Source organism: Carlito syrichta, unplaced genomic scaffold, assembly GCF_000164805.1.
Source record: "Carlito syrichta isolate Samal-C Ts95f unplaced genomic scaffold, Tarsius_syrichta-2.0.1 Scaffold315980, whole genome shotgun sequence".
NCBI lineage: Eukaryota > Metazoa > Chordata > Mammalia > Primates > Tarsiidae > Carlito > Carlito syrichta.
The window spans coordinates 247,779-264,514 of record NW_007260076.1 but is presented as its reverse complement, the minus strand read 5'-3'; the positions used below and the strand labels follow the sequence as shown (position 1 = coordinate 264,514).

At 34.8% G+C, this 16,736-nt stretch overlaps 1 protein-coding gene across 6 annotated transcripts in view; it reads left to right on the top strand.

The window, feature by feature from the left end:
* KIAA1468 (KIAA1468 ortholog) overlaps window positions 1–16,736 on the top strand; it is a 69,612-nt gene that overhangs the window by 38,795 nt on the left and 14,081 nt on the right. For 5 of the 6 annotated variants that reach the window (XM_008073629.2, XM_021706755.1, XM_021706752.1 and 2 more), the window contains 5 exons: window positions 2,159–2,241; window positions 3,041–3,104; window positions 4,529–4,667; window positions 9,115–9,231; window positions 14,168–14,256. In XM_008073629.2, the coding sequence (XP_008071820.2) occupies window positions 2,159–2,241; window positions 3,041–3,104; window positions 4,529–4,667; window positions 9,115–9,231; window positions 14,168–14,256 (492 nt within the window). Of the gene's footprint in view, window positions 1–2,158; window positions 2,242–2,746; window positions 2,830–3,040; window positions 3,105–4,528; window positions 4,668–9,114; window positions 9,232–14,167; window positions 14,257–16,736 lie in introns of all 6 variants that reach the window. The other variant, XM_021706751.1, reaches the window with a different exon arrangement.

The window sequence follows — 16,736 nt, the reverse complement described above, 5'->3', positions numbered from 1 at the left end:
TTACTGAAATTGAACTCTAAATTTAGCTTAGTTTTCAGATGGCAGGAAAAAAGGGGAGAAACCCAAATTAATCATATTATTCTCATTGTTCAATAAGAAGCCATATATTTTTGTGGTAGCAAATTAATGAAATTATTTTCTGAGGGAAATTTATCATGTGATTCCCAATGTGACATAATGAATGTCCCAAAAGATGCAGGAAGAACTTTATATAACTAGTTTTTATATCAAACATAAGGAAATTGAATGTGTAGCATTAGACACAACTCAAAGAAGGCATGGACTTTAAGTCCAGTGAGACAGAGTTCATTTTCTAGCTCTGCTCCTTAGGCTCTAAAACTCTGGACAAGTTACTCAGTTTCTGTCAGCCTCAGTTTTTTTCATTTGTTAAAATACCAATAGTGTTTATGCCTACTTCATCAAGTGTAAAGATCAAATGACATATTATGTATAAAGTGTGTAATAATTGATGGCTCTCAAATTTACTTTTAGATTTTCTAGCTTAGTAAAGAAATTGTACTTAAAAACCCCAGGACAATAAAAAATTAACTTGTCCTCTAGTTTATTCTCTTTTTTTAATGTTTTTGGTAGGCGCAAGATAGCAGACATTTCAAGATACACTTTACAGTTTCAAATCTAAGCTATCTAATTTAGAAAATGATACAAAAAAGAAAGTTTTATTTAAAAACCTTTTTTTTGAACTTTTTTGTCCTATTACTTTTGACATCTGTAATGTTCAAAGTAATAAAAGTTCTTTGTAATTTTATTCATGCCTTATTAGCTGTGGTTTTTAAATAAAAACTATTTCAAAATATTGAAGTAGATTCTAAAATCTACTTCTGAATCAGTTAGTACATGGTAACAAATTATTCCAAAATTAAAAATCTTCACATAAAATGAGCTTTGCCTTCTCTGATGTAGAGAAGCAATACCTTAACATATGTACACAATAGTGGTTTTTGTTACTGAAAATTCCATGGCATCTTTGATATCTTTGATCTTCTATGAGGACTAGTCACTAGGTGAGCAAATTGATGAGCATTCAGGATTAATGTGTGCTACCTTCTGAAATTGAAAAGGAGATTGCCCTTTTCTACTCAACTCATAAAATTCGGTAATATTTATAGAACAAAATGCATACAGCTCAATATTGTCCTCTTGTTTTACGTTTTAGCACTGGTTATTAAATGATTTGTTTTTTATGTTGAATATGTAGAGATCTAATTTTATCATTCTTGTTTTGAAAATTATTTGAGCTTTTAGAGAATTATAAAGCAAAGAACTGTTTAAATATTACTAGCAAAAATTCTTTAATTAGATAAATTATTTTAAAATGCATCACAAATTTTGTATTCTTGGAGTAGTCAGAATAATTAAACTCACTGCCATTTCTCAAATGCCAGCTGTTTGTCAGGCGCACAGTACTTAGACATGTTATGCAAATTAATAGTATAACAATCCTTTGAGATAGATGATATCACCATTTTCAGATGAGAAAACTTGGCTTTAAGAGAATATGTAATCTATATCTAAGACCATATCACTAATAAGTGGAGAACTGGAGTCTGAACCCAGATCTGATTCCTAAGTGTAATACTTTCCAATGGGCTGCATTATATCTCTTATCAAAAAAGAAAACTGTGATTTAAAAGGTTTGGAATTTTCCTATGTGGTTTTTAAATTTACCTGCTGTAGCACAATTATAAGTGGTTTAGTGGTGGCTACTAGCCTGTTGAGTTTGGTTTACAAGCAGCCCAGTTTGTACTTTGTTGGTCATGATAAAATTATACTCATTTGCTTTGAGAATTGTAGCTATAGAACCCAATGTGTGTCTTCTTTTTCACTTTTTATTTGTAAAGCATTTAAGTTCCATTTTAATTGAAATTACATAGACTATTTGATCAAGAGTACAAACTGCCATTGAATTGGTGACAAAATCTGTTTTCATGAACTGCTAGGCTGTTGAAGCTTTATTTTCCTCCTGAGCATTCTCTGCCTTTGTAAAGCACTCTAGTAGCAATATTTGCTTAGCTTCTAATTTTGGTTTTGCTTTTGTGTTTTCTCTCTTTCTCTTGGTTGTTCCTTTCTCCCTCCCGTGGCGCACTGTTTGCTCTTTCCAATGCATCACCTGTGAATACCCCCTGCGCTGACCAATCAGCTGTTGGTGAAGGGGGTGAATGAAACTCTGGTAGCTCAGAGGGTTGTTCCTGCTCTCATTACTCTCTCCAGTGACCCTGAAATGTAAGTGTCATCCCTGCCTTTTACATTCAGCATCCCTTTCAAAATGTGCCTGTCAAGAAATAGCCATCAGCTTTTGCATTTATTGAAGAATACTTTTAAAATGATAATATTGGATTATGTTTATTTTATTTTATACTTTTTATATTACTATTCATATGTGATGGTTCTTACCGTACAAGACAACCCTCACTGTAAGCATAACTTGGAGGCCCATATAGAAAAAATATATTAGTAGTATTAGTACTCAATAAACATTTCCAAAGCCTAAAACATGCTGATGGACTGTTTCTTTCAAGCCAAGAAAGGATGCTCTGCTAATCTCACTAACAAGTTGTTACCAGTAAGCGTAGTAGCACGAACCAAAGGCTTAACATTTTAATGTCTCGTGTGGATGACTAAACCAAGAAAGGCCAATGAGTCTGCCTGCCCATCCTCAGTCACAGCTAACACAGTTCTCATTCCAGTTTACCAAACCATTTTTTATTGCATGTTGACTGGTTTACAGCTGACTCTTCGAGGCATGAGTGAAGCGTTAGTTGACAAGCGGGTTGCTCCGGCCCTTGTTACCTTGTCCAGTGATCCTGAATTGTGAGTTTCACAGACTGCGACCTTAAGTTATCCTGCCTGTCTTTTGAGCATTCTTCTTGGTCTGCTTGTTTTTTAATTTAATTTGTCATTGCTAGAGACTAATACAGTATATTTACCTTGTACTTGCTTTGATATACATTTTAATAATCATTTTTCATCTCAAAAAAAGCTTCAGTTTCTTTCTTTCTTTCTTTTTTTTTAATTCTAACAGCTCTGTCAGGATTGCCACAATTCCAGCCTTTGGCACTATTATGGAAACAGTAATTCAGAGAGAGGTAGGAAATAATTGAAATTTATGTATATCTATGTACTAATATACTATTGCAGTGATGATGACACATTACCATACATGTACCCAGGAGTAGGTGTCAGGGAGCATCATACCTTTCATTTTGTATCTGTTAGTTATGGGGCAGAAGAGGATCTCACTATGTGAAAATATGATAACCTAACCAAGGTATATTTCCATATCCTAAGGAAATTTCTAATTTTTCTCCTCAATTGGAAAATTATGTATATAGACCAACCCTTAGATGTTCTTTTTTAAGCCTAGCTGGATATTGCAATTATGAATAATCCTTCAAATCAGGTCTAGTTCCAAAGCCTTTATTACCCTGTAGATTTCTGGCCAGTCTACATATATTCTTGATTGCCAGTGTGCACAGATTTGAAGACTGTTTACCAGATAACAATAGGGGCACAAATCTATCTCATTTTGCAAATGAAGGTGAGAGGGCACCTGTATCTGATAACTGTGTTATTGATATCAAGCTGTAGAAGTCATTTAGTGAACTGATCCTCTTGTTATAGAGTATATCACCGTGCAGACCCTCTGTCATGCCTATTTCAGAAGATTACCAAGGTTTTCCTCCTTAAAAGTATACTTTGATTCTGATCTATGATTTTATTTAAAGATTTTTAGGTTCTATCTATAACATTAACTGTAAGATACATCTCAAAATTTGTATCAGAATTTTATTATTTGTTATATGTCCTTACACAGATGAAAAAACTCTGAAGATTAGAAAATAGATTATTTGTGGACATTTTGCTTAGTCACCTAGCATTTTACCCAAAAAGGAAAGATTTTAATAAAATTATTTTGTCCTATATATTTTTATAACAAAATTTAAATAATTTTGCTAGTTATAGAACTATTTCCCATTTTTTCACTTATATGTTTCACTGGTGAAGCAACAGAAAAAAAAACACATCTTTCTGCAAAGCTTGCAGTCTTGGCAGAATTTCAACATGTTCTCAAATCCTAAAATAAAAATGTCTTTTAGGGAAATGTGAGTAAGATATAAGTCATTAATGACTCATTGCTTTCAGAAGGTGAATAATTGGGTAACTTACAGTGATTTGTTCTAAGAATTATAATTTAGATACAAAATCGTCATAAACTTACCTATTTTTCCCTATATATGGTAGGCTTTTTTTCCTTTTATTTTTATAATTTGTTAGAGAATATTTGTGTTTTTTTAAATTAGGAATTAACAAAAATAAACAAAAGGTTGAAACCTTCTCTAAGCCAAAAGATTAGATAACTACTTACTTAATTACAAATTTCTATTGTCATCGGAATATAAATTGTCTGAATCCAGTGCTACAAGCCATGTTCAATGTGTGCTTTTTACCTTAACAACAGTACTCAGTTTTCAATATTCTGTAAAATGACTGTACAATGTTCAATTTTAAGTTGCTTGAAAGAGTGAAAATGCAGTTGGCTTCTTTCCTGGAAGATCCTCAGTATCAAGACCAGCATTCTTTGCATACAGAGATCATAAAAACATTTGGTAGAGTTGGGCCTAACGCAGAACCCAGGTTCCGAGATGAGTGTAAGTTGCATTTTTCTACGTTTTTTTCTGAATTGTAATGTAAGATCAAAGCCAGAAACTTCTCTGAGGATTTGTTGCATTTGTCACGTGTTAAAGCCTTGCTATACATCTTTCATGTACTAAAAGCTGAACATGAAACAAGTGTTATTGTGAATTGATCAGTATTGTTACTAGTGGATGTTTCTTACACTCTATACTGATTGCTGTAAAACATATATGAAAAGTAACTCATAAACTTAATTTCAAGTTATTTTAGAACATTTCTTAATAGCTGTTAATTACTAAATACTCTGCTGCCTTATATACTTAGAGTTTATTTTATTTTAAGAAAATTTTCATGTGTTTCTAGGCATGTTCTTATGAAAAAATATACAGTTTTCCCATTTTAGCATGCCATTCAGCATGATATATCACTTTGTTTTCATTGACAGCTTGTTGATCTGCTAAATGATCTGCTACTTTCTCTAGTTTTTACAGTATCTCTTCATGACAGTAATTTCTTTGGATTGCATCAAAATACCCAGAAATTATGAAGCTAAAAGCATATCAGTTATCACTGCTATACTTTAGCCCTTTTATTTTTAGCAGTTTGACATACTCTAGAGAGAGCCACAGGTTGGGCCACGTAAGTCAGTTTGATTTCTAATGAAAAACTGTATTCTCCAACAAACTACTGCATACCCAGTCTGGTATTCTGTACCATTTTGTATATGAGTCATCATTTAAAAATACTGTCAGGATTTCTACTGTGTTATCCAAAGGTCTGTTGAGGACATAGACACTGGTCAAATTACAGAATCACATGCATGATATTTTCTTATACTGGGTAGATATATTCATAATTAGCCAACTAATGGAAAAAAAGATGATATTTTAGTTGACAATAAGGTAGTTCCACATGTTACAACATCTGATTTACAGGTGATTCTAGTAAGAACTCTGAAGGTGCTTTAACTTTTTTGAGGCTACAATTGCTCTGAGGCAAGGAGAATAACTCTTGGCTCCTGGATGAAGGGATAAGCTAAATAGGTCATGGGTAGACCATACAGTATGACTGACTTAAAATCTTCCTCTTTTCCTATACATTCAAAAGAAAGATTTATGATAATCTCGGAGGAATCAGTCAGGATTCTTATAGACTGTTCCAGTTTGTTTTGTTGTATTTTTGGAATCCTTTATTCTCAATCATTTTAGGACTATTGTTATTTCTCAAGTCAAACATAGCGTCAGTGTCTTAATGTCTCTTTCCAGAATTTTGAAGAACATCTAAAAAAAATCCTTCCATTCTTTTTGACAGTTTTATTTAGAGTAGATAACTGCCTATAAAATTTGTTGGCATTGCATAAGAGAGAAGGAAGAAATTTTTTGTACATAATGGTCCTAAAATAATACTTAAAGGTTAGCTTGGGGAAAGATTTAGGTTAGATTTTCCTACCGCTTGAATAGGTCTAGTAAACCATTATCCCTGAGGCCTCCTACCACTCACTGTATACCTGCAAGTATATCTTATACCATCTTCTTTCACATTTTGGCACAACCAGACTTCCTTCCTTCCTTCCTTCCTTCCTACTCTGTCACCCAGGCTGGAGAGCAGTGGCACGATCATGGCTCACTGCAACCTTGACCTCCTAGGCTCAGGCAATCCTTCCATCTCAGCCTCCCGAGAAGCTAGGACTACAGATACCACCATGCCTGACTCATTTTGGGGGGGTGGCGTATAGATGAGGTGAGGTCTTGCTATGTTGCCTAGGTTGATCTGGAACGTCTAGGCTCAAGCAATCCTCCTTCCTTCGCCTCCCAGAAAGCTACCATACCCAGCCTCAGACCTTTTTTTTTTAAGATAAAAACTAGTCTTCTCTCTCTCTCTCTCTCTCTCTCTCTCTCTCTCTCTCTCTCTCTCTCTCTCTCTCTCTCTCTCTCCCCCTCCCTCCGCCCCCTCCCTCTCCCTCTCCTATTTACTTCACAATCAAGTGGCTTTTCTTTTGCTTTAAAACTTTATTTGGAGGAATTTTAGGTCCTATGTCAACAAGATAAATGACAAAATAGTACCTGTGTCAAGAAAGAATGCTTTATTGTTCTCCATCTTTATTTATAGACAATTCACTTTGGGAGTTTACAGGAAGGACAGATAATTTCTGGTCGGTAATGTCTCCCTTGGAGTGGTATTTTGGGTACGTAGATATTTGTCCCTCTATTTCTTGGCTAATAGAGGAAATTAGTTCTTTCAGTGGCCCTTGTTCTTTCCCAGTTCTTAGTTGGTCTCAATTTTGTTTCAGGGGCTAGTTCTGTTACCTGGACAACTGTACAGTTTCTTTTTTTCAGCTATTTTATTTTGTAAGGCTCTCTGAAAATGTTCAAGTCATATACTGGAGATTTTCTAAAGTGACAGTTTTTCGTTTCAGATTTGTTTTCTCCCAAGTTTCTTTTTTCAGATCTCAACCCATTTTAAAAAACAAACAAAAAGACAAGATTTCCTTTACAACTGTTGTGTGTACCTCAGAGTTTGTTTTTGTGGGTTTTTTTGGAAAGTTTTCTGAAATACAGTTTTATAATGTAAGTCTCTTGTTGACTTATTTTTATTTTGTTTGTGATTTTAAATATGTGTCCAATCTACCCTAAAGAAAAAGACTTCTGCAGTGTCCTTATGTATTTCCTATTCTCCTTTCCCATTGAAAGCCAGTTTTAGAATGATACCCATCTAAGCCACATGTAGTCCCAACTGCTCTAGAGACCACATCAGGAGGATCACTTGAGGCCAGGGGTTCAAGGTTGTAGTGCACTATGATCACATCTGTGAATAGTCATTGAACTCTAGTCTGTGCCACATAGTGAGACCTCAACTCTTAAAAAAAAGAATTATGTCTATCTAGGTTATTATTAAATCTTCTTCTGGTCTTTAATCTCCTACTTCATTTAACCATCTGTCTGCATATGATGGGTTAACAATTAAGTGGATTAATTAAGATGGATTTGGTAGCCCAGTAAAACCTTGACTTTTGTAGTAAATTTCTGCCTGTTTTCCCAGGAATTAGGAAGATCCTTACTTATAGCCTTTAACTACCTCTAGATAGTTTAAACGAATTTCTATAGATTTGTCTTCTAGTCAAACAATTTTAAAGGGATATTGTATGGTGTGATTGTTTTGTTTCGGAGAAAAACATTGGAGAGAGATCAGAGACTCAGAAGAAGAAGTAATGAAGGGACCTTACATGAGTAAAGTACAAGTAAGATAAGTTCCTGAAGGTTTGAACAGAAGTAAATTAGAGGTCTTTGAGAGAGACTGTCTTAGAGTCTTATTTTGTTTCTGCCTCAGCATGCCAATTAATGAAGCTTTCAAATGAATGTCTGCAGTTTTTGTCTCCTAAATTTTTCAGAGCTCCTCTTAATTGTTGTTAATTTTGAAAAGGTCCTCTTAAAAATGACCTTTGTTATTCTAAGTTTATCTGGGTTGTTTTGTTTTGTTTTTTTTTTGTTTTTTTTGTTTTGTTTTGTTTTCGCCATGTACTAAGCTAAGCATGAAAGTTGTGATTATAGCCTCAGTTTATTTAGAAAGTAATTGTTTTTCCAGGAGAAGATTATTGTAGCTTTTATGTACACAAACTCAATGCAAACAAGAAAGAAGTTGTGGTGTTTATGAGTGGTGTTTTGTGATCCCCAACCAAACAGAGAATAGAAAGCGGTCTCATGATTGGTCATGTAGTCAACAATTTAACAAACACCAACTAAAGCCATTTCTTCAAAGAACCCTGGTTTTAGTGGAAAATAGTTTTCAGAAAACACAGTCTTAGGCAGTAGGGGTGCTCTTTGCTGCTGAATTGGTTATTGTTTTTTAGGCCATCACTTTTATTTAACAGAAGGTTGAAATTTTACATTACTTTTTGAGAATATTAAACTCATTGAGTCACTTGAAAATTCAGTCACTAGTGCTGTTTGTCATAGTTTTTTATCAGAATTTGAGAAACTAAAGCTAATAATAGCATTATGAAGGAGTAAAATAATGCATTGTTGAAAAAGAATGTGTACTGTATTTATCTGTTATTTAATAGCAATGGTCATTTTATTTTTATAAAGAAATTTATTTGTAAGGATTGACAACACAAGAGGTAGGTTGTTTATATTTGTTTATTTGGACTTCATTTTTCAAATTGGGACTTTGAATGACAGTGATGCCAAATGATCTATATACATCCTCATAATTAGATAACGGTAAAAGTGTTGCAAATGTTTTTCCCAAATTTCAGATCACTTTTTATTTTGAAAAGCATACTTTCATCCCTAGTTAGAAAAAGCAAGCATAGGATATGGGTAATCTTTTGAAATCATCCAGAGTTAAAGTGAAATTTAATAAATTAAAATGATATTTATTTTAAACGTGTATCAGGGTTTTGTATGTGTGTTTTAGATTAAAATATAACTTTTCTTTTTTTTCTTTTTTTTTCTTTTTTAGTTGTTATACCACATTTACATAAGTTAGCCTTGGTGAACAACTTACAAATTGTGGATTCTAAAAGACTGGATATTGCCACCCATCTTTTTGAAGCCTACAGTGCACTTTCCTGTTGTTGTATCCTTGCTTTATTAAGGTGTAGCTACATTTATATAACCAGTCTTACAGTTCACCTCAGTTGTTAAAGATTGAGAAAAACTTTTTTCTTCAACTTACATGAGGATTGTAGAAAACTGAAACTTTGATTTGGCTTGCCCCACCTTGATTCTAGCCTTCTTATAATTAAAAAAAAAAGAATTTACCCTAGAATTGCCCCTATAAGAAACCCTCTTATGATGTTTGTTGTCTATTTTTTAAGTTACTTAAAGAATTACCCTGAAACGATTGCTGGTTAGTGTGTTGTTGATAGTATAGGATCTGCAGAGTTCAAATCCTAGCTTCACTACTGTGGAGCTGTGACCCTGGATATGTTATTTAAACTGTTTCTCAATTTCTTCAGCTGTAAGATTGGGATAAGAATAAGGTTGTTACAGGGACAAAGTGACTTAAAATTTAAAAACTCTTAGAACAATGGATAGCAAATATTAAATAATTATTAAAAATAATAATAATTTTAAATCCTCTGTGCTTATGTGTTCTATAGTTTTGAAAACATTGATGAGGTTCTTAACCTGAATTTTATTTATGTTAATCAGCTATGTAACTGAGCAAAAAATGAGGGGCAGAATAAATTGCAGGTGAGACTTCTGTTCATCAAAAGGAAGACTTGTATATGTTCTGGCGTTTAGGTTTTTCAATCAATATTTAACTACCAGTATCCAACCAAATACTGTGAGTTCCCTTAGATATCATACATTAGAAAAGTACAAGGCCAGCATACCTAATCACTCTAGTGATCGTAGAATGAGGAGAAAGCTTACAGGTCATCTAGGCCCACATCAACCACTGTACTATAAATGATTAAACTGAGGCTTAACAACTTTCGTGACTTCTTCTTTTTTTTTTAATGGTTAAAAGAAAAACTGGTTGGAAAAAAAGGACTTTAGCCATCCTGTTAAATGTTCTCTTTACTATCCTATGCCTATAAAAGAAAACTAAGAAGGAAGTAAAGATAAGGATGGGCAAAATGAACTCCGGCTTCTAGGCTCACTTATTAAAAGGCAGAAGGGTTCAAGAAAGAGGAAATGAGAGATTGAAAAAAGAGTGAAAGGCTGAACACTTAAATAGAACTATAAAAGTACATGCTAAACAATATAATCAGGATTATGATTATAACCCAAAAAAAAAAAGGTTTCTAATGATTCATAGGAGAAGGCAGAAAACAAAGGAAAAGTTTTAAAATTACTATTTATGGTCCTACATTGCTATATACCAGTTTAAAATAATAAGCAAAGTGAGCAGGAGTTTTAAATGAGGTAAATATATTCTAAAATACCACTGACACTGAAGGTTATTTTTGTTTGGAAGACATCAAATAGAGAAAGCAGAAAAGTTAGAGCTGTTAGGGAGCTATGTGTTGTTTTGGAAATATTAAAACTAAAAGTTGGACACAGTTGAGAGCAGTTTATCCCGGGATTCTACTACAAATAGCCTAATCATATGGATAATATAAGCCATGGTTTTTATGATATAAAGTGGGCAGAGACCATATTTTAATAATTTTGTACCTCAGCTATTCATATGTCTTCTATAAGTTTAATTCTACTAAAAGCAGAACTTACCATTCTTGATTTCTTGTTGGCATTTTCAATTTGGAGGAGATAGAGGAAGCAAAAAGAGGAATTGATGTTCTTAATTAGCAAGGAATAATTCTTTAGTAATGGAGAAGTGATAGGACCCTTGCAAGAAAGCAATAATGGCACACAGAGTTTGTATCTCAAAGAAAGCAAGCATTGGCATGTGTATTAGTCTTTGTGAAAGTAGATGTTTAAAACTTAAGCAAAAAGTCATCTATAATTTTATATAGCAGAGAGTTTCTGAAGGAATATGCCTAGAAGACAATGGAAAAGTCAAAGATCAAAACTTGTAACTCTGTAAGACCCAATTTTCCAGGGGGATAGACAGTGATTTCTAAAGAGTACAGAAATGTATATAGAGGAATATTATTGTGTTTACATATGCACAGAATGTTACTAAATATATATTTTTTTTAAAGTCTCTATGCCAGCACAGTGAGGAGAAGAACCACCTTAACAAGAGTCTCTGTTCAAGTACTAGAAGTGTTAGTTCTGAGTCAGAACTTGTACTTGAGTCAATGGAATGTTATCGCCACAAATAAAATCATATTGCTCACATCTCTTCTGTTCCATTACATTCTGAACTGATCAGTTATAAGAGTCTTTCTTTCAGCACTGACATCATTTTAACAGGGAAATTAGAAAAATGATAATGTTTAACATTTGCAATAATAATAAGTCAAGAAGTCATGTTTAAGGAAAGTTTGAAGGAATTCAGAAACATTTAACCTAGAGAAGAGATGACTTAGGGATGAAAGATAATATAATTATTTTAAAGGTTTTTAGGTGAAAGAATGATTAGGCATGCTACATAGCAAAAGTATGGTGCTAACACTAACAAGCAGAGGTTACAGAGAGGCCAATTTTATTTATGAGATAAACTTTCTAATTGAGCTATCTGAAAATGATCTCCCTTGGAGAACTCTGAATGCCCTGTCATTGTTAGCAGTTAGAAGCCTTTTGACCATCATTCACCAATGAGGTAGAGGTAGCTCTTAACAGCCAATAAAACTGAATTACCTCTAAGTATTCAATCCCTTAGAAAGATTGCGTGATGCCGTAGGGAAAAGGTAGGCCCCAACAATGAACAGAAAGAGGAGGAGAATGACTTCCTTCTTCTCTACAAATATAGCCATCATTAGCTTCTCAATCCATGCCCACATTTCTCTAGATCAGACTTTAAACCACTAATCCAAAGGTCATTCACAGTTATATCTTGGTGGTACTTACCCCATATCTAGAAAACAAGACTACATAATCATTAAGTTGCAGCCCTTTGTGTGTCTATAGGAATTTGTTTCAACCGAATGATGTCTGTATTTTTAATACTTACTGAATTTATAAATAACTTATTATAAGAGCATTTCCCATTTAAACACACCATCAAAAGGTTAAAGTTACTGGCAACATCCTGTTATTAAGACTTCCATTGGCATTTTAAAATTTGTTATGTATCACCCTCATCAGGAAGCTGTAAAGGATTTGGGGTATCATATAATATGAGGGAATCCAGTGACCACAAAGAGAAGGAAGAGGGCCCGGGTACTGTTCGGATGCATCAGGATACAATATGGAGAAACCTAGACTCCTCTGGATCCAAATACTGCCAGTATGCAATAGTCCTTATTCAAGAGAGTGTTACAAGTACAAGTTCAGACTCAGAAGTAACAAACACTTCTAGCACTTGAACAGGAACTCTTGCACACTGGCAGCATTTGGATATGCAAATAAAGAACTTGACAAACTACAGCAGAAGTTCTTCAAGCGTGGTTCTTGAACCAGCATTTTCAATATAACCTAGGAACTTGTTAGAAAAGCAAGTTCTCAAGTCCCTCTCCAGATCTACTGAATCAGAAAGTCTGAGTCAGGACCAAGAATCAGGGATGATTCTGATGACCATGCTAAAGTCTGAGGACCACTAAACTACAGAATATAGAATGCAACATACAGCATTCTATAATGTTTCTTAAAACTGATAGACATCTGACGAGGTCCAGAGGCTCACGCCTGTAAACCCAGCACTTTGCGAAGCAGAGGCAAGAGGATTGTCTGAACCCAGGGGTTCGAGACCAGTCTGGGCAACTTGGCGAGTTCTTGTCCCTACAATAAATCAAAAAATTAACCAAGTACGGTGGCATACGCCTGTAGTTCCAGCTACTTGGAAGGATGAGATAGAAGGATTGCCTGAGCCCAGCAGGTCAAGGCTGAGGTAGCTGTGAGTGTGCCTCTGCACTGCAGCCTGGTGACAGAGTGAGACTCTGACTCCAAAAAAAAAAAAAGGTGAGCGGGGGGAACACTAATTAAATCCATCTTGGGGAACTCATTTACTGGTATTTTTCACCTTAATGTAGTATAGTATTAAATAGGAGCTACATTTAAATCACTAACTAAGATAAAGTGAGAATACACCAAAATTGGTATGCATGTGCAAGATTAGTTGTTTCCTGGAGAAATGCATCTGCTTTCCTGATTCCTTTGCATGTCAAGATAATCACCTAAAATTCAAAGATGACCAGGGACTAAAAATAGTACTAGGCTTGCAGAATGTTCGTATTTCCAGCAAAAACTCTCTTATCTAAATTAGTTAGGACCAGTAGTAGGTCACTTTAACAGGATGGTTAAAACAAGAAACCAGGATAACTTAATTTTGACTTTAAAATCTATAAATGTGTTTTATTTTACCAATCTTTTGATGTGGGACTGAGACATTTCTTTTGTATGGTTCTGCTCATCAAAATATATTCTTTCTCAGATAAACTGTATCACTAATGCAGTTGCCTATAATTTTCAGGTTAAGGTTCTTTAGAAAGGATCCAGAAACATTAGTACAGAATTTTTCTATTATTCTCAGTTTTTTGCAGTTGTCTTGTACATAATCATCAAATAGTCATGTTTTAAGCAATTGCCTTTCTCAGTTTTATCACAACTTTCAACTTAGTTTTCTTGAAAACATTAATTTTCTTACTTTTTATACTTACTTCATGCTCATTTAAGTATGATTAGATTACGTGATATAGTTTTCATTTTCTACATTTGCATAATTATGCATAATTTAATTTTGCATCATTAAATTATGGAATGTTGCAATGCTGCATACCACTGAAATTAATAGATTTGTGTGAAGAAGCACAATTGACCTTGATAAGTAACTTGCTCTGCAAATGAGGAGTCCTCCTTAAGGGGAGCCTGTTTATTCTGAGCGATCAGCATGCCACGGGCTTCATTGAAGAGGGCTTCTTTTTTATGTGTTAGTAACTTCTGCTGTTCTGTTGGACGTACCAGTTTTTTTTTAAATTCCTTAACTACCTTGTCCCAAGTCATTTCAGAGGATTTAATGGTTAATCACTTTCTACCTGGTCTCAGATGTTTACGGACTGACATGGAACATCTCTCTCCAGAGCATGAGGTAAGCCACTGTGATTATCAGTGCCATGTTTTAGGAGCTCCTATGTACACTTTCTTTCTTCTTTTTGTGAAGCTTAATTATGATATGCTATGTTTAATTTTTTTTAAATCTAGCTCGATGTCATTTTATGTATTTACTTGCTAGATGTGATATCTTTAACACCTCCTTTAACATCTTTGAGCCTCTGTTTAATTCTCTAGAGATCACATACTCTCCTTCACTTAGTATAATGAGAATTTTTTTAATTATAAGATGTTAGTTATCTCTGACCGTTAACTTTCTTAAATCCAGAGTTTCTGTTTTCTGTCTTCATTTCCTCATAACTCTTCTATTCTGTTCTGTTTGTTTCCTGCTTCCCCTTCTGTTCCTCTAAAACCCTGTTTATTATTGATTTTCTGTTCTCATTTTCTCTTCTTCAACCTATTTTTCTACTGTTTTTTCCCACTATATTTGACTCTCCTAAATAAAATGAAAGCTTTTCTTCATCTCTCTTCAAATCTTTTTTTTTTTCCTCCTGAGAGTCCACACTCACTATCTCAGCTTTCACACCATCTATTGGTGCATCCATCACCTTCACTCCATCACAGTAGTTCAGTGAAACTGTTATCCCTAAGATCACTCATGACCAAACTGCCACACTGACCGGACTCTTTAGACCTTAGAGCTCTAGGTCTCTCTGCAGCATTTTCTTTTTTAAAACTCCTATGGCTCTTGAGATTCCACTTCTATTCCCATTTTTTCCCTACTTCTGTAGTTGCTTTTTTCCAATCTCCCCTCCTTTCTTACCTCACTTTTAAGTGTTCCCTTTTTCACTCACTAGAATTGCTGTCCATGAACAAGTTCATCCTCATTCATCATCTAACTTGCCTGTACTATATACATTAGCATCACACAGATTTTCATCTTCTGCTCTGGCCTCATGCTGGAGCCATCGAAGTTTATTGCTCTTTGCCACCTGTACATCCCACCTGCACGTCCCACAGGTGTCTATCAAATTCCACATGGACCGGGTGCGGTGGTCCAAGCCTGTAATCCCAGCACTTTGGGAGGCCAAGGTGACAGGATTGCCTGAGCTCAGGGGTTTGAGACCAGCCTGGGCAACCTCCTCTCTACAATAAATCAAAAAATAAGCTGAGCGTGGTAGCGCACGCCTATAGTTCCAGCTACTTGGAAGGCTGAGACGAAAGGATTACCTGAGCCCAGCAGGTTGAGACCGCCGTGGCTGGGAGCATGCCACTGCCCTCCAGCCTGGGTGACAGAGTGAGACTCCAACTCAAAAAAAAAAAAAAAATTCAGTAAGGCCAAACCATTGCTCTCTTTTACCATACTTTGACTAATGACACACTGATTTCTTCCCAAGTCAAATACTTGATAGGCAACCTAGAATATGTTCAATTAGTTCTTTAATTTTATAATGTCTTTCTAATCTGTTCCCTCTATTTATACTTGTGTCCCTCTGCTAGTTCAACCCTTGATAATATTTCGTTGAGAACATCGTAGATAACCTAAATTTTCTCCAATTTTAGCTCTCTACTATTCTTTGACTCTCACTACAGCCAGAATACTTTTTCTAAAGTATAAATCTGTTGATGCTATTCTTCTATTGAAAACCTCCTTTTAAGAATTTCTTACATACAAAGCCTTTTATTATCTGGCATCTCTTCATCTTGATAGCTTCCTATCTCTCCTTTTCTCCCCGTCCTGCTTCCTGTCCCTCTTTCTCTCATCACATACTCTGCCCCAGCTATGCCAGGCTAACTCATCATTTCCACCACATACTCTCCTCTTTTGCTTCCATGCCTTTGTATATTCTCTTCCCTCTATCAAGAGAATACCATTTCATAAAATAGAGTATACATTCAAAGGGTATATCACATATGTGTTTGTATTAGTCAGGGCTCTCCAGAGAAACAAAATCCGATAGATATATTAAAAGATTTATTTTAAGGAATTGGTTCATGCAATTGTGGGGGCTGGTAAGAAGTGCTGGAAACACAGGCAGGAATTGAAAATATGGAGGGCAGGCTAAAAAATTCAGGCAATAATTGAAATAAACTCCTTCCAGGAAACCTCACTTTTGGTTCATTAGGCCTAAGAATATCCAGGTAATCTTCTTTACTTAAAGTCAATTTAGTATTGATGTTAACCACATCTACAAAATACCTTCACAGCAACACTTAGATCATTGATTGACTAAACATCTGGGTACTATAGCCTAGCCAAGTTGACACACAAGACTATGGCTGACATGTTTAAAAACTCATAGTTAAACCAGTACCTATGTAGTTACTACCTGCCTTAAGAAGATTATTGATATCTTAAAGCTCCATCCATACCCTTCCCTAATCAGGTCCCTCTCCTGTGATCCTGCAAGTTGACACTTGCCCAGAATTTTATGTATCATACTTTGTTTTTATTATTGTTTCACCACGTATTATCCCTAACAACATGTTGTTTAGTTTTACTTATTTCTCAAAAAA